Consider the following 26296-nt stretch of genomic DNA (forward strand, 5'->3'; position numbering starts at 1 on the left):
AGACGACTCCAGCCTCCGGCCACAGGCCACTGGACTCCTCCGTGCACAGGAAGTGACACGCGCTCGGCGGAGGGGTATCGGGCACACGGGTTCAGGAGGAGGGGGCGTTGATGGAGCGGGCCCCGTGTTCAGCAGGACGTGTTGACTGAGTCGCTTCTGTGGCCAGCAGGCCGTGTAATTGAAAAGTCGGGCGGCTGTCGCCGTGGGAGCCGGGGTGGGGGGCGCGTATGGCGGAGAGTGGGGGTGGGGGGGGGCTGGGGGGGGGCCATGGAGTGGAGCGCTCGAGTCAAGCGAACGCGAAAAAAAACATGGAACCCGAGTCAGAGGCAACCGGCCTGTCACATGACCAGCCTGTCACATGACCAGCAGGAATTCTGTTCTGACACGCCGAGCGGCTGAACTACGACCCCGCGGCCCGGCGCGGTTTACAATCGATCCCGCGAGCTGTCAGTCACTCCGCTTCCTAACGAGACGCGGGATTTTCCCATGAGCCTCCGGGTGTCCTGTCAGCACTGCTGCCGCACGCGATCGTCAGGCGCGACTCAGCCTGGCAGCGCTCGAAAAAAAATGTGAATAATTTCATCCCGACAGATGTTACGAGCGACGATTCGGAGGAAGCGATCTCGGGGGGTGTGTGACTTCGCCTTCGGGCGTCTCCCACACAAAGAGCAGGAGGAGAGAGAGCACCGTGCGCTTGGCCAACAGCAGCAGCGTCAGGGCGGTCGGAGGGAGACACGATGCAGGAGAAGCATTCAGTCACTCAGGTGCCTCTGGAAAGGAGTCGCCCTTTATGAAGCGTTCGTTCGCGGTTACTGGCGGCTTATAAAACGCAGGTATAGAAATGACCCACAGTGCCCCTGGTCAGACAGCCTCTAGAGCAGAGGTTCCTTTGTGGTGCACGCAAGAAAGAAAAAAAAATGGTGGAACTGCTTTGCTGTCTAATGAGCCTATTTTACAGGATGCACTATGGGGGAAAAAAAGTCTATTTTAATGTTTCATTTATGGCAGTCGGTCCTCCTACCCATTTCCTCCACTGAAATAGCTGTCAAATAATGTTACCGCAGAACGGCACGCTTCAGAGAGCCTGACAGCAAAACACCTGAGGGAGTCCAGAGTGAATCTCCAGTGGTGCCCCCCCCCCCTCCAACCCACCCCCCCCCCTCCTACCCCAACCCCCAGAGAAGAGTTTGTAGCCAGTATTTTTCCTCCCCATGTGGCTTCTTTCCTTGTGCTTATGGAGGAACTCAATCCACTTTCATAACGGTTCGGTCGTCGAAACACACTGCCGATGTTTCCTGTCCCATCCCCCTCCCCCCAACCCCCCATCCTGCCCCCCCCCCTCCCCGATGCAGGCCGTCGAGCTGCTGCGATTAACGCCGCCATTACACGCCGGAGGAGATGGCGGAAGGGCTCTTTCCCGGTTCTTATTATGCGGTCATCACCACGGCGACAAAAAAACAAGGGGCCAACAAACAAGGCGAGATGCCTGCACCTGGCCGACCCGTCGCCGCTGATGGGACAGGGGCGCAGGCAGCCCATCGCGCTTACAGCAGCAGCAGCTCTCAGGGGGGGGCTGGACAGTGTACAGCTGACAGGGTGCAGCACTGAGATACTTTTCCATGGACAGGAGGACGAGGGCAGAGTCTTTCCCACTAAGAGGGCCGATGGACGTGATGATTACTTTTGATTCTGTCCAGGGCTGAGGGAGGAGTCATTACATCCCAAAAGAAAAGCGTCTGCTCCTCGATCTAAGGAACGGCCAGCCTCTGGGGACGAGGGGGGGGGGGCGGGGGGCAGGGCACGCGTGAAGGGCGAGATCTGAACCCCTCCAGGTTCTGTAAACGCTGGGGTGTGAAACAGCACAGTTTGCTCTCAACTGGAGAGAATATCAACGCAACATCAGAAACGATAAGATATTAACATGCAATCAAAGCCCATGCAGCGCAATCAGAAAACGTTCTTCAGCGGAGAGTTTGCTCCACCAAATTCCAACCTAGGAACAAACAACCCGCCTGATCAACAGCTAAGTGTGTTCTGTGTGTATCGAGGCCCGGGGATCCTGACCAAAGCCAAAAACAAGCCCAACACAATAACAACACAACACAATAACAACTCAACACAATAACAACCCAGCACAGTAACAACCACACATAACACACAGTAACAACCAACACAATAACAACCAACATCAACCCCACATAACAACTCAACACAATAACAACCCAACACAGTAACAACTCAACACAATAACAACCCAACACAATAACAACTCAACACAGTAACAACCCAACACAATAACAACTCAACACAGTAACAACCCAACACAATAACAACTCAACACAATAACAACCCAACACAATAACAACCCAACACAGTAACAACTCAACACAATAACAACCCAACACAGTAACAACTCAACACAATAACAACCCAACACAGTAACAACTCAACACAATAACAACCCAACACAGTAACAACTCAACCCTGATTTGAACTAAAGCAAATGAACAATCAGCAGGAAAGTGCCCCAGAAGTAAAAAAAAAATGTATTTATATTCATGTCTTATTCAACACTGCTTTTCATAATAATTATCATTATCAATAAAAACGGCCATGTCACCTAGCCCTAGCTCAGATGTGCATTGGAAAACAAAAAATAAATAAATAAATAAAATCAACCATACAATATAATACATGAAATTCAATGACACCAAGACAACCAGTTAAGAAAATCTCCATAACACTGCGCACTCCCACAACCTTTGTCACTGCATTGGTATTTCTTTCATAAAACACACATCGTGTAAGAGATAAGCTATTCTTCAGGGCTCTCAAGAGCTCAATCAGAGCGGCAAAAGCAAAAATATCAAAGGGCAGCATCCGAGCATTACTCACTACGACCAAATGTCACTCCGGTAATTACACACCAGACGCAGAATTCTGGACGGAGACGCGCTCCTCTTTCCGATGCTAATTTGACCAATTCACAGGCAGAGGAAGCGCCAAGGAAATGAACTCTGGTGTGTAATGGGGGGCAGAGGGGGCGGGAGAGCAAGCGCGGGGGGGTGGGGGGGGTGGGTGATGACCTCATAATGACTAACCAATCATCTGCCAGCACCGGCTGGTCTGGGAGACAGACGAGCCAATCACAAGCAGTTCAGCGGAACTCTGGCAAAGGAGGTGGAATTCCGACAGAGCGTATACGAACTGCACAGGCCAGGGGCGGCCAATCTTATCCCAACAGCCTGGGTGCAGGTGTTTGCTTGAGTCCAGCACTACGATTCAACTACGTGACCAAGCACGGTCTTCAATCAAGACCTCGATAAGCAGAATCGGGGGTCTTAGCAGCGCTGGGAAAAAAAAAACACCCACATCGGCTTTTTCGGATTTATCGGATAAGATTGGACAGCCCTGGTCTAGACACACAGAGCCTGTGCTGTTTCGCTAATGCATCCAGGTGAACATCAAGGTGTTCGCTGGAAGGTGGAACAGCTTGCCTTGCGATATATCCACACACGGGTGGCGTGAGCCCGAAAAGAGACCATAATATATACAGTGCGTCTAAATAAATCCACTCAGGACTGTCCCTCTCACTCGACTACCATCGCCGATGACCGTGGTGCAGTAGGACCCCTGGGTGCCTTTCAGCCTGGGTGGGCGTCCCAGGATCAGAAAAGGTAGAAAAGCCCCTGTTGTAATGGTACAGGTACTGGTGACTACGGTGGTATCAGTGTTACTTATATTTACTGTAATAGTGCGGATTACTGTAAGATTGTCTTAAACCTGAGTGTGATGAGAAAGTTGCTGTCGTGGCTTGATATATTGGTTTAAATCAGTACATCATACTTGCTGTATGTAGCAACAGGTGCGGTGCCAAAAATAAGAAAAACGAATCATTTCTAATAATTTCGAGCTCCCGTACGTTAAGCAAGCAGCAAAGGGACTGTGTTTTGACATTTTAGCCCGACTAAATGTCAGGCTAATAGTGGTTAACAATTAACCCGGGTCAATTTACGGTTCATATAATTTCTTCGGGAATCATTTAATAGAGTTTTTAAAAAAATTACCATCATCAACAACAATATCAGAGCTCAATTTAATGGGGATCAACAGAGTGAGAGAGAGCAGGCCAAGGGGTCCTAATTAAACGCCCGTTGATTAAGAAATGAAACGGGCCCCGTCCCCCGCTCGACGGCCATGGCACTGGGAGGCGGAGCCACGTGACACGCGCTTCCATTAGCCCCTGCCAGTCTCGCTCCCATGGCAACGGCGCCTCTGGGCCAATTGGAAGTGGCGCTCGCGTCGACCCCTTAACCCCGTAACAGGGTACAGCAGCCGTCACATGACCTGCCTCGTGACCTGGCCTCGTCTTGCACCCGTACGTTAGACCTGAAACAGCTCACAACATGGTGGGATTGGTATTCCTACTGATTACGCGTGATTACACAGCATTCATACTTTCCATGATTAGCCAATTCTAAAAATACCTTAACGCCTTACAGATGTTTTTTTTTCTAAACACACACACACACCACATGCACGCACACACCCGCAAACACACACACACACACACCCCATGCACACACACATACACACATACACTACATGCACATTCGCGCACGCAAACACACACACACACCCCATGCACACACGCGCGCCTGCGCACACACACACACACACAACATGCACAATAGCACGCACATACACACACACACACAGACACACACGCATAAACATAACTGGAGTAAATGCATAAAAAAACTGCGCGTGGTAAACAGAAAAAAACTGTCCCCCAGACCGCGAGGATTGGCTCATCGCCAGGCCCGCTGTCGACATGTCACAAGGTGCGAAACACGAAGCAGCCGCGCTGACACCCTCCCTCTGATCTGTCGAACCCGCGATTCAGCGGATAATCTCCAGCGCTTGCGGCTTTTTAAACGTTCCCAGCTCCCGACGGAACAAAGAGAGCGGACACAGAGAGGACAGGGGCGGCGTACAAACACGAAAAGAAACAGACGGGCGCACGGCAACATCACCGTGCGAAGTGAGGGCAAAGTTCATAAGAGCGAAATCAGAGCGATGAGCAGCAGTGGTCTCTGCTGGAGTATAACCAGCAGGTATCAGCGCTGCTGGAAGGTGACGCACAGCCTCCACGGGTATTAATTAAGGCAGGCGTCGGCACCCCTGCACCTGGAGAGCCACAGGCTCCGCCGCTTTTCGTGCTAAACCTTAAAATCAGCACCCAGTTCAGAAACCCGAGTAACCGGCTGAAATGAGCAAACTGCGTCATCGGCTACTCCGATCGATTCATTAATTACAGCAGAGTAACAGCAAAAAAAACCCCCAAAAAAACCCAGCCGGGCCTGCGGCTCTCCAGGAACAGGGCTGCAGACCCCGGAACGAAGGGGTCCGGTTTAGCAAAATAAACCAGGACGCCGCGGGGTCTGAACCCGCAGCTGTGTGCGAAGCGAGGTCGGGTTCGAGAAGCCGGCGTCTCTCCCCCGGTGAGTTTCGGCAGTTCGACCCTCCTAAATGTGTCCAATCACAACAGGACACAGCACAGCACAGACGCATAAACAAGCCTTTGCAGGGCCTTAGCTGGGGGCCACCACTGATTCTCCCACTGATATACATTTATTATATATATATATATATATATATATATGCAAAGACCTTCAAGTTGGGGTTAATTTGAAGCTTAGGAAAAGAAGGACATTTTTGCAGACCTTAATGACCTTAACATTGTCACAGTGTAGCGTTCATTAAAAAAAAAAAACCCATAACAGCCAATTGTCCTTGCCTTTCTCTGCCTAGGAGAAACACTGCCCCCTATTGGTCCACCTTAGCCGATGCCACGTGCCTGACCGTAGAGCACTGGACCGCTCCTCTATGCCTGTGATAAACGTGGATAAAAGTACGCTATTTATATCCATTATACAACCTCCTTGGCAAGCAACTAGAATCTGGTCTTTTCATGCAGAGATAACCAACAGCACACACAGATTCATCTTGCTCTAGCCAATAAGAGGTGGCCAGCTTTCACCTATCAGCATTATATATATATATATATATATATATGCTGTCCACTGATACGGCCTCTCTCAGTACATCGGGTAAGAAAGCAGAGTGGAGATTTAGGGGACTGATAGAGACCACACAAAGGAGGGATATTAGGGAGCTCCATTGAAGGAGACTTCATTCTTCCCCAAAGCCGGCCATTATAAAGACCTGTGGAAGGGAAACGTCAGTCCGTGCTGACTGGAAGTCCCGGCCCGGATCGCCCACAATGCTCTGGAGGACCACGGAATAAACCGATTATCCTTCAATCCGCTCTTCTTTGATGATGGTTCGGGTCTCCCTGCTAAAATGAAGCGGAATGATTCCAGAAAGTTCTACGCAGTTCTATGCAGGTGGACTGCTGGGAGGGACTCAAAGGGCCTTCAAACCCTTTAAGCTGTGAGGTCACAATTATGCGATTAGAATGTTCTTAACGGAACATTCCAATGCTGATGTCACAATCACCGCTGGTGGTTGAAAGCGATGAGTCCTGGAACACTGACTTCTGAATTTTGGAAAAGCATCTGAAGAAAATCTACTCTGCTCTTCCAGAGGCTTAGCTGAGAGGGCCACTCATCCCAGTTAAGCCAAACACCGGAGAGACGCAGAACGAGGACCACAGTGAGAACCCGGGCGGGGCGGAAGACTCACCTTCAGCGTCCTGGTCGGAGCCCACCCCGTGCCGTCGATCGAATGCTCCCGCAGCAAGCTGTCGAAAGAGGGGAGGGGAGACAGAGGCTGGTTTTTACCCACGTTTGCTCCAGCACAGGGCCACTGACAGGAGCTTCGCCCTGCGAGGAGCGCTCTCCACTGAACACCAGCGAAGAGCACAGATCGATGGCAACAGAGGAAATTAGATCCCCTTACTGCAGCGTGTTCGTTAGCGAGTCCGCTGGGTAATTAGCGCCAAATTACTCATCAGGAAATGTACTCCTCTCCGTTTTATCAATGAATTTGGAAAAATAGATGTCCCCCCCCCTTTCTCGCTATATACAACCGGAAGCTGCATACGGAAGGTGCATTTAGCCCAAGCCAGCAAACAGACGTGAGTACTCCTGTTCAGGAGGGCACGTGACTCTTCTTCTACGGCCCGTAGGACTCTCCCAAGCATGCATAACAACAGCCCGTCGTACTGACAAGACTGCCATGTTCTGCCTCTTCAGGGGAAGCGGATCTCAACTCTGCTACCAGGAGGGGGGGGGGGGCACAGAAATGGGTCGTGGGGAGGGGGGGCGGGGGTGCAAGGAAATGGGTCGTGAGACACGTAAACAGGCAGGACTCAGCTGCCCAAAATGCATCTCACGCTGACTCCCTGTCATTCCGCAGGGCTGAATTACTTCCTTCTCAGGGCCTGGGTCAAAATGTTTCGCCGAAAATACTTAAAATTTATTAGGCAGCCAATTATACTTAATATTTATTAGACAGCCGTGCTTGATGTGATCCTCCAACTAAATCCAGGACTTTATGACATACTCGCAGTGCCCTCCATAATGTTTTGGGACAGAGGCATATTTTTTTCATGATGTTGCTCTGTACTCCACAATTTTAGATTTGTATTCACAAAGTGCAGATTCTCAGCTTTTATTAAAGGGTGTTTTATTCCAAGGCAACGTTAAGGAGGACACTGCATCTTAGGCCACTATATATTCAACAGGAATACAGTTGAAATAACGTCTTGTATACCAGGCACAGGCCCGAAGACGGATCACAGACAACAGATTACAATAAATTCTGAAACTGTTTACAGGCTGCTGTAAAAATATTAATGTAAAAAAAAAAAAAAATTTAAAAAAAACATGCACTATATTCACAATACGGTTTCGCCCTTCCCTGTATTCTATTGAACAACTTGTAAAATATACTGTTGTACAGTTTCTGTCAAATATTTTCCCTTCTCCTTGAGTCACTGCTGGAACATAATTAGCTTGTGACTCCCTTTTTACACACAGTGCAATTTTCCCATGATTTATTCAAGACTTTTCAGAGTAGGATGTAACATGTCAATATTTGTTTTCATCTGCTGACATACATCAATAGCTCCACCAATGCGGTTCAAACAGACATCAATGCTGTGGCATTCATATTCTAGAGTGAGAGAGAGAGAGGAAGAGAGGGAAAGAGAGAGAGAGAGTGAGAGAGACAGAGAAAGTGAGAGAGAGTGAGAGAGACAGAGAGAGGGAGACAGATGGAGAGAAAGACAGGCAGAGATAGTGAAAGAGAGAGAGAGTGAGAGAGAAAGGGTGAGAGTCAGAGAAATGGAGAGAAAGAGAGAGAGGGAGAAACAGAGAGTGAAAGAGAGAGAGAGAGAGACATGGAGAGAGGGGGAGAGATGGAGAAAGAGAGAGGGATGGAGAGAAAAAGAGAGAGAGGGAGAGACAGAGTGAGAGAGAGAGAGAGGGTGAGAGTCAGAGAAATGGAGAGAAAGAGAGAGGGAGAAACAGAGAGTGAAAGAGAGAGAGAGAGAGCGACAGAGAGAGGGTGAGAGTCGCAGAAAGAAGAGTTTGGAGAGGAGTGGCCTCTCACTGCTAACCATTCACCATCTGCTGTCATTATCATGACAGCTGGCATCTCGTCTGGCACTGCCAGGCCTCCGGTGGCAAAGCTGGCACCAGAACCGCCTGAGACCGGCTCGTTCCGGCTTGGCCTCCCTCACCCGGGCATTGCGCTGCATGCCAAGACACAGACGTAACGTTGCTGGAACGTTGGTGGAGCGTTGATGAAACGTTATCTGTGCCACTTCCATGTCTCTCGCTGACACGTTAAAATAATGTTTTTTTTTTTTTTTAATCAGACCAGAAAGTAACGTGCTTTTAAAATTTTAATGTCATTATCTTTTCTCGGGCCAAAAAGCGATGACACACGCCTGGGGTTCTGGACGCTGGGGTTACCTGAGGCAGATCTCTCCGGTCTCTGTGATGTTGGGGTGCCATATTCTGGTCAGGCACTTCACTTTGGGGGGCTGGAACACAAACAGAGGGGGGATTAAACGGGCGCCAGAGGGGGCGTCCTGAACGGCGTGCGCCGGGCGCAGCGGCGAGGTTCCGGGGCTCAGGCAGGGGCGCGGGCGGGTTCTTTTTGGGGTTTCGCCTCCTTCCCTCGGGTCCCGCGTTCGGGGGACGGGAACGGGGTGGAGGGACAAAGAAGGGAATCGCCGCACCCCGTCCCAATGAAGGCCTGCTGCATTCGGCCCGTTTCCACGGTGACAATCTGGAACGACACGCCCCGGGCGCGGGGAGGGGGCGGAGGAGGGTGGGGGGTGGGGGCGGAGGAGGAGGAGGAAGCGCAGCCCTTTCATGCACGACCCAGAATGCACATGAAGGGGGAGGGGGGTTGGGGCCAGTCAGCACCCCCCTGCCCCCCCCCAGCCTAATCAAAGGCTCAGAGATCCTTTCAGAACGCCCACGTCTCCCTCCCGTTTTTTGGACTTCCTTTAAAGACGCAGCCGCAGAGAAGGGGGCGGGGCTTCCAGGCTGCCAATCACATCCTGCCGGGTACATGTCGGCAGTGGGGGGGGGGGGGGGGGGGATAAATCCCGCCGCGGTCACGCTCTCTCACCCGCGTTTAATTACACCCTTCAGCACACTCACCTGCACCTCACCCTCGGCGAGCCGACCGTCGCTAATCTCGTTTCCAATTACGTCTCGTTACCGCCGCTACGTGACTGGATGTGTTCAGGAAGCGCGCCGTACGGCGGGGCGGAGACTATTTAAGCTGCGTGTGAGGGGACGTTCCGCTGCTCACAGGAGGTCCCGTACGGGGAAACGGGGGGTAAATGAGGACGTAACCCCTCTCTGTCTGCGGAAAATTCGCTTTTCTTCCTCAGAAACTCCCTGGAAAATGACACTGTCTCCTATAAAGCAATGGCACGACTGACTCACCACTCTGATGGTTGGCGGGCTGAATAACATTATTCCAGTAAGGCTGCCAGGAACAAGATCTTATTCTTTTTTTTTTACCACAGATGTAGTAGGTACCATGGCCTACAAACGACACTGAACTACGAAGCCCATATGTCCACCTCAGTGACTCATTTAACCACGCCCCCTACCACATTCATTAATTTGAATTGGCAATTTATAGTTTAATTCATGAGACTGATTATTACATGCTGCCGACACCTGTAAGGATATTGACGTATATCGTCTACATTTTGGTGCCCCACTATCAGAAGTAGTGGCATGTCCGCTACAATGTTATAAAAGAAAATACTTCCCTTTAACACAAAGTACAAGTATCTCCTACAGAGACAGCAGTAGGATGAATAGCAGTGCCTGTCATTAGGATCAGTTTCAGGCAAAATTTATATAGTGGACTAATCGTAAAACGCGTGCTCAATTGTGCCATTTGAATTATAACCGGGGATCGGGACAGAGCAGGAGCGCTTGAATTGACTGACGTTGAACGGAAGAAGAAGAAGAAAAAAAAAAAATAAAGCATTCTCTGGAGCGTCTGCTAGGAAACGATGGATCGTTATCGTTATGGTTTATTGCCGCGGCTATCGATCTGTGTTTGCGCGCGAGCTTTAATCACATCCTGAGACAGGCGGGAGACGTACGGCTGTCGGCGTTTATTTATTTTATTTTTTTTGCCTGTTTGCCCGTTCGTCTCGCCCGCCAGCGGGCTCAGCGGGCTGCCGGTCAGCGCCTGGCGCGCCCCCGCACCTCGAACAAACAAAAACAAACGGGAACCGGCACGCGGGACATAACTCACGCCACCGCGGCGCTATCGCTGTTTGCTAAGGCTGCCGACTCCCTTTCAGGGGGCCCCGTGAATTACCCGCGCCCCCCCCCCCACCACCCCCCCCCAACACCCCCAAACCCCCAACCCCCTACCCCCCCAGGCAGAACGAAAGAGCGCTTATCTCAGTTCAGTACCCCTCCTCCCAGCCAATCAGGAAGGTTCGTTTCAAACGGGTCTGCAATTATGTTTCAAAGGACATCAAACTGCAGATGGCAGATTGCGTATTTATTAACGTCCGAATTAGGACTGATTACCGTGGTGTGCGAAAAATAAAAAAATAAAAAATAAATCAATCCAATATTTAATGCGATGCCCATGATTTAAAAAAAATGCAATTCACCTTTTCTAACAGGGCTAGATTTTAGTATTTTATGACGGACGTGAACGTTCAGTTTTGAGTGCTTTTTCTTTGTAAACAGTGGAAATAAACCCTTTGTGTGACTGGTGCAAATCAGTCAGGGTGGCAGGACAAACAGCGACAGCAGCTTCATCCAACATAGAATCAATGAGGCTTCACCCCCACTATCCCACAATGCAACTCATATCAGAGCAGCCCCCACCGGCATAAACTGTGTACAAACGCATAAGCAGGAGAACACCAGCGAAGCAATTATCATCCCAAACACTGTTTACTGGAGTTCCAATAACTGTGCTTAGTTGACAGCCTTATTCAAGAACAATAAGGACAATTGATAATTTCTGTTTTATCCACAGAAGTGGACAGATATTTAGTGAGTTCTAAGCTCACTGTGTACAGCCGGGGTTTGGAACACGCAACCACCTGGTCATAAACCCTGTCCCATAGCCCTATCGCCACACTGACGTTAATTTATTGTAAAATTTGCCCTTTTCACAAGCAGGGTAATTTGAGTATTGCCTCCCTCGTTAATTTCCCCCTGGTGAAACGACAGCAGGAAGATGCATTGCTGACACCCTGAAATCTCATCGCCAGGCCCCGCCTTCCACGCCCTGTCGGTGACAGGTGGACTCCTCCCCCTTTTTTTTTTAAATGAAGGTCAGGCGCCAGCACCACTCACCACCATGTTGTAGGCTTCGGGGACGTCGATCTCGAAGTGGAACTTCCCGCTCTGGTAGTAGCCTTCATCTGCGGACAGAGAAGCAGCGAGTTAGCGGGATAGCGAGTTAGCAGGTCGGGCTCAGGAACCCTGGGGAACCCTCGACCCTCAGAAGCGGAACCGGGGTCACTGGGACCTGTAGGCAGGGTCATCCCAGGGGGATCAGCACGGAACACGAGATTCACGCTTGCCCCAAACCACCCCCCCACCCCTTTAGCACATGAAGGTCAGAGGTCACAAGGAGGCACATAGCGAATTGTGCTCATTCGTATTCTCTCGTATTGGGGAAGGAACCCATGACATTTCTCTGTAAATGCTTTCAGGGATTTTAACCTTTGACCCCCAAGCTTGAAGGTTATTGGGCCATACTGCACACAAACAGCTGCTCGTTGGTTTTGGTTGTGCTAGGCTTCATTACACCTCAGAGTTTAACCCTTTGAAACCTTTTTTTTTTTTTTAATAACGCCTTTTCAAAATTATAAGAAGGTGTTCTAGAACTGTGGCTTTCAGCTACCAGCAGTGACTGTGACATCAGCACCGGAATGTTCAGTGAAGAACATTCTGATCACACACAGGTGACCTCGCACCTTAAAGGGTTAAGAGAGCTCTGGAGCTTTCATACAAGGTAATAAGACTAAAGTCTGCCTCAAAATGATCCAGCAAGGGTGACTGGAGGGAATCAAATATGCAATATAACACTATGGGTCGGTTGTGATGGGAACGCTGCAATTAAAATGTATCCCGATAGGCATGAAAAATTATACAATTTCTGCTCCACAGAAACAAATCTAGCCAACCCAACCATCCATAAATGGAACTCGTGCTCACAATCCACACAGAGAGTCTGTTCTCTTCTGTTCCGTACAGGTATTTTCCCTTAAAGAGCAGTAAAACACAGTACAGTAGCAGATTAAATTAATCTGTCTTCCTTTAAAAGCACCCTGTAGGTACAGTAAGATAAAAATCAGGGCTTCTGGGAGAGAGGGGAGATAAAACTATGCAATATGAAGAGAGGGCGCGTTAGAAAATGACTGCAAACAGAAATCGTGAATGCAATTAAATGAGAAAATAGCAGGGCCTTGGACTGCTGTCAGATGCAGGTCGTTTCATCCACAGAAACACATTCTTCCGTGTCTTAATAACAGCGATCTGTCATTCGTACCGAGTGCGGTCTGCTATTCGTCATCCCCGGTGACTCACAATTCCCCAGGAGGGAACATCCACCGTTCCCCTTCTTTACTCCGCAGTTTTAAAAAAAAAGCCCGGCCCTCGCTCGCAGCGCACTTCCTGCGCGAAGCGGGCGACGGGGTACGTATCCGTGGAGACGGCATCATCAAAAGGCCGACGTCAAAGCTGAAGGTCCGTGTGACCGCTTCGACCGTTCGGACCCGAGCCCGCTGGTCTGACCGTAAGCCCAGTCACCCGGTCACCTGTTACACAGCAAACCCGAGCACCGCACACAGAGTCGCACGGCAACCTGTGTGCAGCAGCGAAGGCTACTGTAACTGAGCGGGACCCTGACAATAAAGTCAGGTTTAGCATTAGCTGGACAGCGTCTGAAACGGCAAACTTCTTCTGCCTAGTTGGCTTTGCAGATGTTAGACCAGAATAGTGTTCATTGTTCTCGGCTAGAAATAGCTGTACAAAATAAGTATTGTACCTTACTGAACCTGTGTTCAGCAGTTGTCTATGATCATGAAATGCACTTTTTTGTACGTCGCTTTGGATAAAAGCGTCTGCCAAATGAAATGAATGTAATGTAACTTCACTGCAGCTGTTAAGACCCTGAACTAGAGACTACAGCTCTCTCCAGGGATCAGTGAGCACTCACTCCGTATCTGTGAGCGACAGACTAAGCCTTAATGACGTCAGTAAAGGACACAGGGTTGATTCCGGCCAGCTAAATGAGTAGTAGCTGGTGGGGAAGGGGGGCTGGGGGAGCAGGGGGGGCTGGGGGAGCTGGTGGGATGGGGTCGGGTGGTCAGGGCAAAGCGGTGAACAGGTCCTTCGGGGGCGCCTCATCGGCGAGGCGGAGGATTCCGATTTGGGATGCAGGCCTTCCTTTGCAACCTTGAGCTGGGAACTTAATCTGACTTGGGCCCAGGCAGGACGGGGAAAAAAAAAAAAAAAAACTCCAGCTGTATAAATATGCATGATCCGGCGGGCGAAACGGAATCGCAATAAATCACCACCGATAAGGGGGGTGGGGGGGCTGTCCAGAGACAGACGCAAAGCGCTCGGCGGGAACAGAGTCAACCGTACCCCAGAGGCGTCCGCAGGGAGATGGGGAATCAATCCGGCGGTATCAGACGCGTAATAACATCGCATTACGCTGGCCTCGGGCGGGAGACGCAGTGTGAGATCGGCCACTCATCCCCAACCAATCACAACGCAGGGAACTGACACGGGAGGCGTTTTAACTTACATGCTTAATATACGTTTTTTAATTTATTTATTTATATATATATATATTTTTTTTTTTAATAACCATTTTTAATAACCACAGCCTACATCACGGGCTATCCGGGTATTTTAATGACCGGGCCGACATACACACAGGAACACGGCAGCCATTGCAAGTGAGGCTGCACTTCTTTCCAATGAAAAGAAAAGTCCAGAGGATCACAGGAGGCAAAGGATCTTTCTCTGACAGCGCCCAGCGCTCGGGGAGGTGCGGCTAATGAATCTCGTCTCACGTGTCCTGGCAAAAATCCCAGATCTGGCTCTCCCAAAAAAAACTTGCCACCTAATCATCCCGATTTAATTGGCAAAAAAAAAAATTAAAAGTTCTCTCCCCTCCAGTGGAGGTGCTCAGTGGCCAACAACAGAGGATTGTGGTTGTACTGGGCAGCTCCCAGGTGTGAATGTGTATGAGTGCGAAGCAGGGCGTTCCTGCAAAAGAGCATCCGTGCTCAGCGAACCTACCCTGGGTAAATAAATTTTTTTTTTTTTTAAATGTGCCCTTCTGATGTTTTACTTTCCCGATTTCATCACAGGAGATCCACACATATTCAAGCAAACGGATTTAATTCTGTTTTTTCTTTTCTTTTCTAGATTTAAAAGGGGACGGAGGTCAGGCAACACAATTCCCCGCCCACAATCAACCCCCGCCCCCCCCCCCCCCCGAAAGCACTGCACCACTGTTCCCCCGAATTTGCCGTTTGCCGGGATCATTACGGCAGCATAAGACAGGTTGTCACAGAGCTCCAAAGGGCTGCCTATCCCCTGCTCGTTAGCACAGACTGTGCAGGCAGGCAGGTGGGGGGGGGGGTGCGGGGGCTGGGGGGGGGGCAGAGTGGGAGATAAAGAGAGCAAAAATAAAACAAAAGAACAGGCAGTGTTCAGATACTGCAGCAGCTTTTGGGTGGTTCCTTCACTAACACCCATTGTGATCCTTCAGCAACAGCCGATTCCATCTCAGCTTAAAATTCATATCTATATATGAAAATGTTTTAACATTACAAGCACACATCCATCTGGCAGATTCACTCATTCGGGGCACTTACACATTCTGAAGCCAAAATGCTATTGTACCCCTTTTTCCCTTACAATATTTGTCCATACGATACCTCCTGGTTTAACAACCTTTTTTTTTTTTTTGCCACACGTTGTATTTTGTAAGTCAGAATTACAAACGTGAGAAAACTTGCCACATTTCCCCGCACCCTTAGTTGAAATACACAAGTCATCAGATATTTCAGCCTCCAGGTCACGTTCTTTTGTTTCATCATTTCCTGCGAGGCACAAATCTGATTTAGAATGCTCAGACACCCACGGACATCTGAAAGCTTCCCGCCATCCAAACAGCCGCGAAGCAACGCGTCGGTTTAACAGTAATTCTCATCAGGATAACCCTCAGGACGCCTTCTACAGGGACTTACTGGCACCTGCTGACACACGTGAGAATATGAGGACGGATGCATCCAGTTGCGATGACGCTGATGACGACCGTGTGATGCTCGATGAGCAAAGCAACATTTGAGAGCGAAACACCGGCCATCCTGAAGCTTAAATTCCAAATCACTTCAATCCAAAGGTACCGGAATGGAACAGGACCAATCACAATGACAATACCGCATAAAAATAACATGCACAGACAAAGCACCGGACGCATGCAGACAGTCAGTTAGTGATCAGCAGTCGAGCACGATCTTCAGTCACATCAAACTCAAACTCTTAAGTTTCCAGAACCAGAAAGCACCCAGGCTTACTTCAGACCTGCAGTGTGGAGAAAGGATTAGATTACACCAGATCAGATCCCTTAATTGACCTCGTTATGAGGACAATCTTTCAAGAGCTCAGACAGAAAGTGAATTTTAAAAAAGACAAGTTATAGCCTAGCAACGCACCAGCGTAGTCCACAGGACCACATTAGAAACAATCATGTAAAAAAAACAAAGCAAAACAAAACCCCATTTATGCTGACAAAACTCATGACAGCGTTGATATAATTGCCACTATATTTATTTCACAGATTCGGTCTGCGAATACTACCACTTGACTATAATGGGAACGGGACCGTTGCTGCACGACCACCATTGGACCTCAGAACGGCAGGAAGTGATGGAATATCCTGCAAGAGGACACAAATTATTTACGTCCCTGACAGCTGAACGAGAACAGGCAGCTTAAGGATGCAACGCCTCACCCAGGGATGGGGAAATGGCTCCATACATTACCAACCTGTCCAAGAAAGGGGATGAGTCTCCTCGCAAATGGCTCTGCTTAAGGTGGATGAATAAATAGAACTCACGTTCTGAATTAGCAGGCTATCAGAGGAACTTACGCTAAACAGCGAGTGCTAAAGGTCAGAGGTCAGGGGACAGTAATTCACCCTGAGGGGGAGAGTGCGCCCCCCAAGAGAGGCCGCACCTGAACACTCGACCGAAACTTGTCGACTACTCTGCTGAACATTGAGCCAAGTTATACACACAGGAACGTAACGCCTCCAGAATGAGGATTAAGCAAAAATAAGTCGTTGTGTGTGAGGGCGGGGCAAGGTAAAAAAAAAAAAAAAAAGAGGCGGGGTGAGAGAGCTGAGCTCGGGTCTTCAGTCTGCATGGGAAGATGGCCATCGTCTCAACCGCTCTGTTGCCGGGAAACATCACTCCGTCACCGAGGATGGGCTAGGACAGACAGCGGACGTGAGCAGGAAGTGCGGGTTCAAAGAGGGGGAGGAGCCAGACGTCCCCGAGGCCGTGGACCCGGAGCTGGGTCGGGCCGGGCTGGCGTGTATGATCTGATAGGTTACTGAAACGATGAAGGGGCGGTTCCCTCGATGAGCCAGATAGGCTAACGTCATGCAAGAGGAGACAGGTAGCCAGAGCAGGACGATGCTGAAGTGTACCTAGAGGCTGTGGACTAGGGCTGGGCAATTATATCGATATCGTGATATGAGACTACATATCGTCTGGGATTTTGTATATCGTGATATGGCATAAGTGTTTTCTTTTCCTGGTTTTAAAGGCAGCATTACAGTAAAGTGATGTAATTTTCTGAACTTACCTGACATTACTGATGATCATTTATCAAAAATCTCATTGTTCAATTTTGTGACAGTACCAACATTCATCCCCACAATATCATAACAATTGAGGTATTTGGTCAAAAATATCGTGATATTTGACTTTGTCCATATCGCCCAGCCCTGCTGTAGACACAATCATCTTTACGGTAGACAGGCGGTAGAGGCCTGATGACAGAAGCAGGGAGGCCAGCAAAGCCAGAGATCCAGAGGGCTGACTTGGAAGAGCGGGTATAAACCATTTCCCAAAAAAGACCCGGATGTTAGGGATGTTAGAAATGAGGTCCATCTTTCACGGGTGTCCAAGAACTGTCCTAGCAGGTCCAAAGTACGGTGAGTGGTACCGGCCAGTCCAATCGAACCAGCATAGAGAACGCTGACCCATTCCGCATGGAACCCAGCATGGCTCCTCAACCAAGGCTCGCCAACAGCGATTGGTCAATTCATCACAAACGCAACTGTGCGTACCCACGAGCAGGTAGCCCGTTAGCTGGCCGGTGGTGCTACTGATGAGCTACGTGGTGACAGCAGGGTTGCTGTGGAAGACACCACTTGACAACAATAAAATCTGATTAAAAAGAACATAACTCTTCCGTAAACATTTTTTAATTGCCCCTTGGCGTGGAAGGCATGCAATTAGCTCACTCTTTGATCCAAGGCACCAGGGTTTGATTCTAATTGGAATGATGAGGTTACTGCACCCAAGAGGAAAGAACTCGACTCCAAACAGGTTAAATAGGAATCGGGCTGTGTGTATAAAAAAAATAAATAAAAAAAAGCATTTGTATACCGCCTCAGAAGAAGAAATATGCAAAATAAATGCTGCACCTTCAAACGCAGCCAAGTTTGTTCCGAACGCAGCAAAGGAACGTTGGGTTCTAGCACACGCAGCGCTCACAGAACTGCCTGGTGCGAGACACTCCGTGGGACTATTTACAAAATTCTCCCAAATTCGCAAAGAGCAAATTTGGTTGGGAAATGTTCTTTTCAAGTTACACAGCAGAACAGCCTTAAAGGTGCTCTCAAATAGAGGCAACAGATGAAGGTTTAATGTCTGAGAGCACAGTCTTGACAGATGCATTTTTTTTTAAGGTTTAATGTTTAACTTTAATGTCTCCTCCAAGCTCATCCCTGCTCCCTGACAGCTTAAATATTCATTGTCAAAACTGACAGGCACTCTAATTGATTTTTTAATCACCACAGAAAATAACACCCAGCCCCCCCCATCCCCCCCTTCCACAGTGCAAATGCTCTCCATAGATCCATGCAGTAACCTCCATCTTGCTGAGGAATGAAAGGGAGGTACAGGGAGGGAATCCCACCAGCAAGAGCATCAGGTGCTGCTTCAGATAAACAAGCCTCCTTCTCCACAGACCCGAGGACCGCGGAAAGACTTCAGGTAGTCTGCAGGCATCGTCGCACCGCAGCACAACAGACAGGGCTTCACACCAGCACTTTCTCCACTCCTGAGCAGACAGAGCCAGCAGTTCCCTGAAACACCAGAAGCCTACCTTCAAACCTCCTAAGTTTCCACTGCTCTGAAGGTACCTGTTCACTTCCGACTTTCTTTTTCAGACATGTAAGTTTTTTTTTTTTAAAAACTTTGAAGTGTCCGCGGGCGAAGCGCAAAACGCTCTGGCAGCAGATCAGCTTGGCAGGTAAAGCAGCTTCTGCAACTACCAACCGCTTCCAACCGCTTCCAACCGGTTCCAACCAGTACAAGAGCTGGCGGCGGTTAGCGGACCGCTAGCCTTCTGACACAACAAGCTTTCACCTTTTCCCTCTTATGCCTGGTCCACATCCGTCAAATAGCTCCTTTACGCATTATCGACCAGACCAGGCTTCCAACTACCCATGATGCTTTGCCCTGAAGAGCCACTGGACGTTAGTACGTTTCGGCGGAGGTCCCCAGCCGCGCGGTAACACCGCGATCTTTACCGCTCTGACTCATCGGCGGGAAGCGGGAGTACGGACGGGGAGACGAAGGACGGAAAGCCCCTTTTAAAACTTACCATCGCACTTTGCAGACGAACCTGATGCCTTTCCTCGCGTGAGATACCGGCCACAAGCGGAAGCACATTTTTAGAGCACAGGCAAAGGTCACCTCCTGGCTGAACAGGAGCACGTCCAGCTACCCATACCCTCCCGGGACAACATCCTCGACGGAGGCCTCATAGCCCCAAACACTTCTCTTTTCCATCCATCCATCCATTCCAAAGAGCGCCTCCCAGCCCCCAAAAGTTCAGTTTTTTTGTTGTTGTTTTGTTGTTCTGTTTTCATGTAGAGCTCCATTTTCCACCTCATTACTCACAACTTCCTTGCTGTTGCATTTGATTAAGTTTAAATTTAGGGTTTCGCGCTGGACGCGGAGACCGCCAGCGCACCTCACCGAAGAGTCCTGCGACGCGTTCCCTCTCTCTGAACGGCGCGTGATTGGCCGCCTGACCGGACCGTTTCCAGGACGACCAGCGCAGACCGCACACGTCGACCGAAGGGTTTCCGGAAGGCTCCGCGCTCGCCTTCCTGAAAGCGCGGGGGGGGGTGCAGGGGGCAAAGCCACTGCACGACCGGCTAAACAAACAGAATCAGAGGCCCCACCTCATTTCAGCGTGAGTTTGAAATCGAACAAGACAGCTGAAAAATAGAAGTTTTTGTTCCCTTGAATTGGACAAAGGAATGTGCCAAGGGAGCAATGCACTATGGGAGGCAGGCCAATCAAAAAAAAAAAAAAAAAAAATGCAACCCTATACAAACACAGAAAATGTTCAGCCCGTTTTTAGAAATCAAAGGGAAAGAGGCTGTGTGGGGCAATGGTGGACGAGGATTGGGGGGGGGTGTGATGAGGCTGGTACGAGGTTCGGGGTCCCGACCCCTCGCCCCCCCACCCCCTCATTACTCTGCAATCCGCTCCCCTTGCTGGAGCCTGTCATTCCTGTCCTCATTTACCCCGCGGTGGTTAAACCAGGACCGTGAAACGAGGGAAGAGGAGGGGAGGGAGGGAGAGAGGGAGGGAGGGAGGGAGGGAGGAGGGAGCGCTCTCTCCAGAGAGGCACTCAAAGCCAATCGCACGCGTCAGAGTGAAAAAAAAAGGCAGAGGGTGTTTTTAACACGAACAACGCTGCGCTAATGCTATGCTAACGCCGCGCTCACACAGACCGGAGGCAGATCAGCCAACAACGCTGCGCTAACGCTATGCTAACGCCGCGCTCACACAGACCGGAGGCAAATCAGCGAGCAACGCTGCACTGATGCTATGCTAACGCCGCGCTCACACAGACCGGAGGCAGATCAGCCAACAACGCTGCGCTAACACTATGCTAATGCGCTAGGTGCGGCTGAAACACCGCGGAGCCACCCAGGTCTAGGAGCGTTTCCACCCCCCCCCCCCCCACATCCCACGCGCTGACTAACTCCAACACCGCCGACTGTGACAGAGCAAAAGCGACGCACGCAGTGTCACCGCCAAACATTCGATCACATCATTATCCACAACAGGTGCGTGAGTCATGCTTCACTCCTGACGCTCAACAGCTGCGCTTAAGCTGGGAAAAGGAATATCTCTGTGTTAAACAGGAGAAAAGGCTCGTTTTTACATTAACTGGTAGCACACAAGGACAATGAAAATAATTTTAAACAAAAAACCTATTTTCGAGTGTAATAAACTTCATGATTGGTTCATAATTATTGATTTTCCTCCACAGTCCATGTCCCTAATTATAGGTCGTCCCCTTATACAGACCCTCGCTTGTAATGGCAAACATTAACACGTCATCTCAAAGTTTATATTAACGCCTGGCAAATTTAATGGCACGAATGGGGGGGGGAGACTTAAAAAAGTACCAGGAGAACAGGACCACATCCGTGAAGGAAGTCAGCGAGGTCAACACTAACCATATCATAAACAGACCCTTTTCATTTTCCCTCTGAAAGAAAAAAGGCTCCTGGCCTCTTGATTAATCCGTTGCAGCCAACAGAATCTTGGAGCTAATCTCCCGGGCAACGGCACCAGCAGAGAAAGCAATAACAACACACCTGACTCCCACTCGCTCGAACCCCCGGGGAGAACATGTCATAATGTGCCCCATCCCCCCACCGGCCCGCCCCCCCCGCTGCTCTCTGAACCTTCACTACAATATTTATTTGCTCAGGCACTTCATCAATCATGCCAAAAAAATTACCCTGAATCCATCAAAAATAAAAACCTGAACCGTCGCCTCACTCATATGGACTCAAGACATTCAAAAATAATAAATAAATAAAACACAGGAAGTTTTACACGTCCAGGACTGCACACCAGGAGAAATGACGCCAAAGCCTGTCCAATACAGGAAGCGGGGCGAGGGGGTGTGTATGAAATTCACAGATCCCTTCACGTGGGTCACAGGAGCGGCTTGTCTTGTGCAGTGGCGTTCTGTGGTAGATTTGAGAGGAAAAACTCACATCCGTAAAAGACCTGCAGTTCTCTTCTCCAAGCTGTGCACAGCCGATGCGAGCCCAGAGCAAGCTAATTAGGCCCAAACTACTTAAGCTGAGTGAAAGGATAATATCTTAGCTATAATGGATAATAAAAAGGTACAAGCTATGGAAGTTGCTCTTACATAAGTTATTAAGCAGAGATAAAGGAGTGTACTAGGCCAGGGGTTCCCAGATTTTTTTTGGGCAGAGGACATTTTTTAAAAGCCGCCCCCCTCCCTCAACTAACAACTGTGGTTCTGCTTGGATGCTATCTTATCAGTTTTAATGGACTCCACCCCCCCCCCCAGTGCTATGGGAACCACTGCACTAAGTAGCGAGTAGACAGGTGATGTAGGGACACAGTTTTGGGCCGTGCGTCCAGCCCCGAGCCAGCACCTCTCTGTGTGGAATTAATACGCCCCTTTAATCGACTCTTTCTACGGTCGGCTAGAGGAGAAACGGCGCCTTGCTGCCCAGAAATCAACAGCTCAAGAAACTTAATCGCAGCCCGGTCACTTTTGGGGTGGGGGGGGGTGGGGGAGAGTTACCGAGGAGACTGGAGAGAGTCGAGCGTACGGCATCGAGCCAAACTGGAACCGCGCACGGAACCTTCCCTGCTGTTGTTCACTCCAGCCCGATTTATGCCTGTGGAAGGCGGTGAGAGGCTCTGTGGGGGACTAAGACATTTCGATGAAAGGTGCCGTATGCCCATGGGGGGGCGAGGGGGGGGGGGGGGTGGATGCACGTGTTCCCCAGAGCGGAGGAGTGAAAATGTGGAGGTCCAAAGAAGCCCCAGCACAGGCATTACAGACATTTAGCAGACGCTGTTATCCAGAGCGACTTACAGCTTTTGCAGAGGCATTTACATCGCATCGCATTTACACAGCTGGATACATACTGAAGCAATGCAGGTTAAGTGCCCTTGCTCAGGGGTACAACGGCAGTGTCCTACCCGGGAATCGAACCCGCGACCTTTAGGTTAACGAGACCAGCTCCTTACCCACGACACCGCACTGCCGCCGGAATCGAGGCACCAGCGATTCGCTGCTGCAGAATTCCGCTCGGCACTCCAGGACGCTCGAGCTCCCAGCAGACGCTCCGTCCTTCGGTTTCCCCCGGTTACGCAAAAAGGGCCTCGCCGCCCCGCGCTCGACTCCAACAGAATACGATGCGTTCAGCTGTCCCAGCGCGAGAGGAACCGCTCACCTACGGGCGTCCGGAGGCACAGTGAGCACGGGGGGGTGGAGAGGCAGAGGCGGGGGGGCTGATTATCGCTCTGCAAGCGGAGGCCGTAGGCAGATGAAGCTCCCCGTCGGGTCCCCCGCTCCACCAGCGCTGCAGTAATTGAGGGCCCGCCACCCCGGGGGGGGGGAGAGAGTGAAAAATGGCCCGACTCTCTCTCTCTCTCTCTCGCTCTCTCTCTCTCGGAGCGCAATTCCCCGTCCTCAAACTCGGCAAATTATTTAATGGGCGAGAGAAGAGCAAAATGGAACTTCGGAAAAGCTGGGGGGACGGGGGACGGGGGGGAGATCCGCTGAGAGGCTTGAGGCTCCAGCATGCAGAAGTGTCTCCTCCATCATTAAAACAAGAAAGGCTCCAAACAGAAGAAACTGGGATGTTGCTGGAGTGTGTGTGTGTGTGCGTGTGGTGGGGGGGGTCCTGGGAATGCAACCCAGAATGCAACACCATAACCCAACACCAGAACCCAGCACCCAACACCCAACACCCAACACCCAGAACCCAACACCAGACCCAGAACCCAGAAAACAGCCCTAATTTCCACACGGCTGAGAGGACCAGCCCTACAGAGGAGGACACACTAGGGAGCGGGTCACAGAGGACCATAAAAGAGCGACAGAAGGGAGACCACGCCCGGCGGCAGGTCGGTCTCTCCATCGTGTGCACTTCATCCACAAGACTCAAACATGCATGCCTATTGGTCCTGCAAGCTGGCACACACAAAATGTTTCGTCAGCTGTTCCTTCATTGCTTTTTCAAAAACAACAGAGCGCGAGGACAAAAGACAGGATTATAAAGATGCTTTGGCAAGCTAAACTGGGAGTTTTGTGCAGGATTTCGTACAAAAAAATAAAGAAATAAATAAAAATACATTTAAAAATGCAACCTCAACATCAGCCTCTGCACAAACAAGCACAACGCTGCATTTCATGAGTAAACTCAGGAATTCATCCATATTGCAGGAAACGGGGTACTTAACTTCAGATGTGAATTCAAACATTATGCAAATGTGGCTGCATTTTTCCAAGCACACACACAACTTTAATCGGCTCGGTCTAAACATCACTCACTGGCTTCAGTTCTGCGCCACAGTGAGAATTTCTAAGCCGTAAATATCCTGCCATATTTTGCCCAAAAGAGGAGACCTTGTTCCAGGAAGTAAATGAAAGGCAAAACACACTCAAACCCCCCCCCCCCCCCCTCGCTCCCTCCATCCCCTCATCGGTGCGTTTCCTGCCCAGGAGTACTGCGTAGATTTTCACAAAGCGTTCTAGGCAAAGGAAATGACAAATTCACTCAGTACATCCCATAATGAGCAGAAGCAGCGGTCCATCCTGACGGACAATTATCACTCGCATACGGATGAGCCACTGCACTGGGGAAAAAGCTAATCATAGGACTAGGGCTGGGTGATGTATTCCTTTCGTCATCTTTTTCTGTTTTTTAGTCATACGCGATGCGCTCGTGAACATCCAAACTTCAGAGGCCACAAGAAATACTTCCGGGGTAAAAACATCACCACTGCTAATTATCGGGTGCTGATCAATCAATCAATCAATCAAATTTATTTATATAGCGCATTTCACAACACTCGTCACAATACGCTTCACAGACAACCCTGGCCTGAACCCCCACAGGAGCAAGCCTAAGGCAACAGTGGCAAGGAAAAACTCCCTGTGGCAGATGGGAAGGAACCTGGGAAGGAACCAGGCTCAAGGGGGAAACCCATCCTCCTCCGGTCAGTTCAGAGTGTAGACTGGTGACCAACACGTCAGTCAGTCAATGCTGACAAGACAGCCAATCAGCAGCAAGGAGCTGCAGCTCACACATGATTAGCGGAAACGCGTCACATGATCATGCGGAGGCCGTACTCTGCACCTTCGCTGGCTTGTGGCCCCGGTGTGAAAAGAAGCAGCTGGCTGGCACCGCGTGTTTCGGACTAGAACCACGAGATGTCCGCACTCTCCCGAGCCAACAGCAGGGGGCGTAAGAGAGAACGCTTGTACCATAACCAGGAACAAGTGTGTCGAAAACCCTAGAGAGAAGTACCGGTCCAAGTGCAGGGAACAACCGCATAGTTCAGCTTGGACCCTGTAGGTTAAACTGATTAACACTAACACAAACAAGAACAGCGACAACGCAGTCTATGCAAAAATACAAGCAGTGCATCACCATTTCCTGGGCTGACAGACTTTTTTTTATTCGTTTGGCATTTCATTAAACTGGTGACAGGGCATCTGTCACATCTGTCTTTGTTGTGGCTCCAAGGTTTGCACTTCGTGGACTGTGAAGTCATTTCTGCGCTGATTAATGTGCCCATTTACATTCCCGTTTTGCCTTTTTAAATGAAACTCATACTCATATTCACACCCCATATTCAGACTGCTCGTAGTTGCAGTGTCATTGTGAACGCTTAACCTAATCTTACTGGTTCAATTTCACTGGGTAAAGATGGGAAAATTAATAGGAAAAATGTATTGGCCATTTTGGAACAAACAGAATACGTAAAAAAAATAACAGTACATTGGGCCATTTAAAATCATACAATAAACGTATATATAAATCTTACAAGAAATATAACTTGAGTACAAAACCGTAGCAGGCATTGATATTTCCACTGCGCAGGGTATTGTCCTGCATAACAGCGAAGAACAAGGACAAATGATCTGTCGTGTAGGCAGACTGCAACAGTCCTCTCTGCCATAATGGCATTCAGCAAGAAAAAAATGCTCTTCAGCACAGTGTGAAATGAGCGTAATAGGAATCATTCCACAGAGTCTCTGCATTTGATGAATCACCAATCTAGAGCACCAAAGCACCATATGTAAACATGAATTTAAAAAAAAAAAAACTGTTTAGGATGCAGTCGGCATGTACACACACAGCTAAACTGCGGCCACTAAGCTCAGTGTGTGTGTGTGTGTGTGTGTGTGGTAGTCCAGTTAACCAACCATGAAGTCACACTTTGTCTACAGCTGCTTGTTGAAGCGAGCTTTTACAAAGTCCAAATAAACATCCCACCCCTGATATTACAGAGAGCAGCACAGCAAGTTTGAGCATCGCATTGAGCAGTGGCGTTTAGGAAGAGATGCTCAGAGGGGCCACCCCGGGGGGGGGATTGGGGGGCGGGGGGGTTTGGGGACGAACCTGCTGACTCCGCGCTTCTCCACACAACAACAGACGAGGAACGGAGGACTAGGGAGGA

General features: G+C 49.7%; 1 protein-coding gene across 1 annotated transcript in view; it reads right to left on the bottom strand.

Annotated features, from left to right (window-relative positions):
* Positions 1-26296, bottom strand: part of ube2f (ubiquitin-conjugating enzyme E2F (putative)) — a 63358-nt gene that overhangs the window by 20384 nt on the left and 16678 nt on the right. The window contains exons 5-7 of the mRNA XM_064329548.1: positions 11835-11902; positions 8946-9016; positions 6709-6766 (exon numbers count right to left, since the gene is read on the bottom strand). Coding sequence (XP_064185618.1) covers positions 6709-6766; positions 8946-9016; positions 11835-11902 — 197 coding nt within the window. The remainder of the gene's footprint in view (positions 1-6708; positions 6767-8945; positions 9017-11834; positions 11903-26296) is intronic.

This window comes from Anguilla rostrata, chromosome 3, assembly GCF_018555375.3.
Source record: "Anguilla rostrata isolate EN2019 chromosome 3, ASM1855537v3, whole genome shotgun sequence".
Lineage (NCBI taxonomy): Eukaryota > Metazoa > Chordata > Actinopteri > Anguilliformes > Anguillidae > Anguilla > Anguilla rostrata.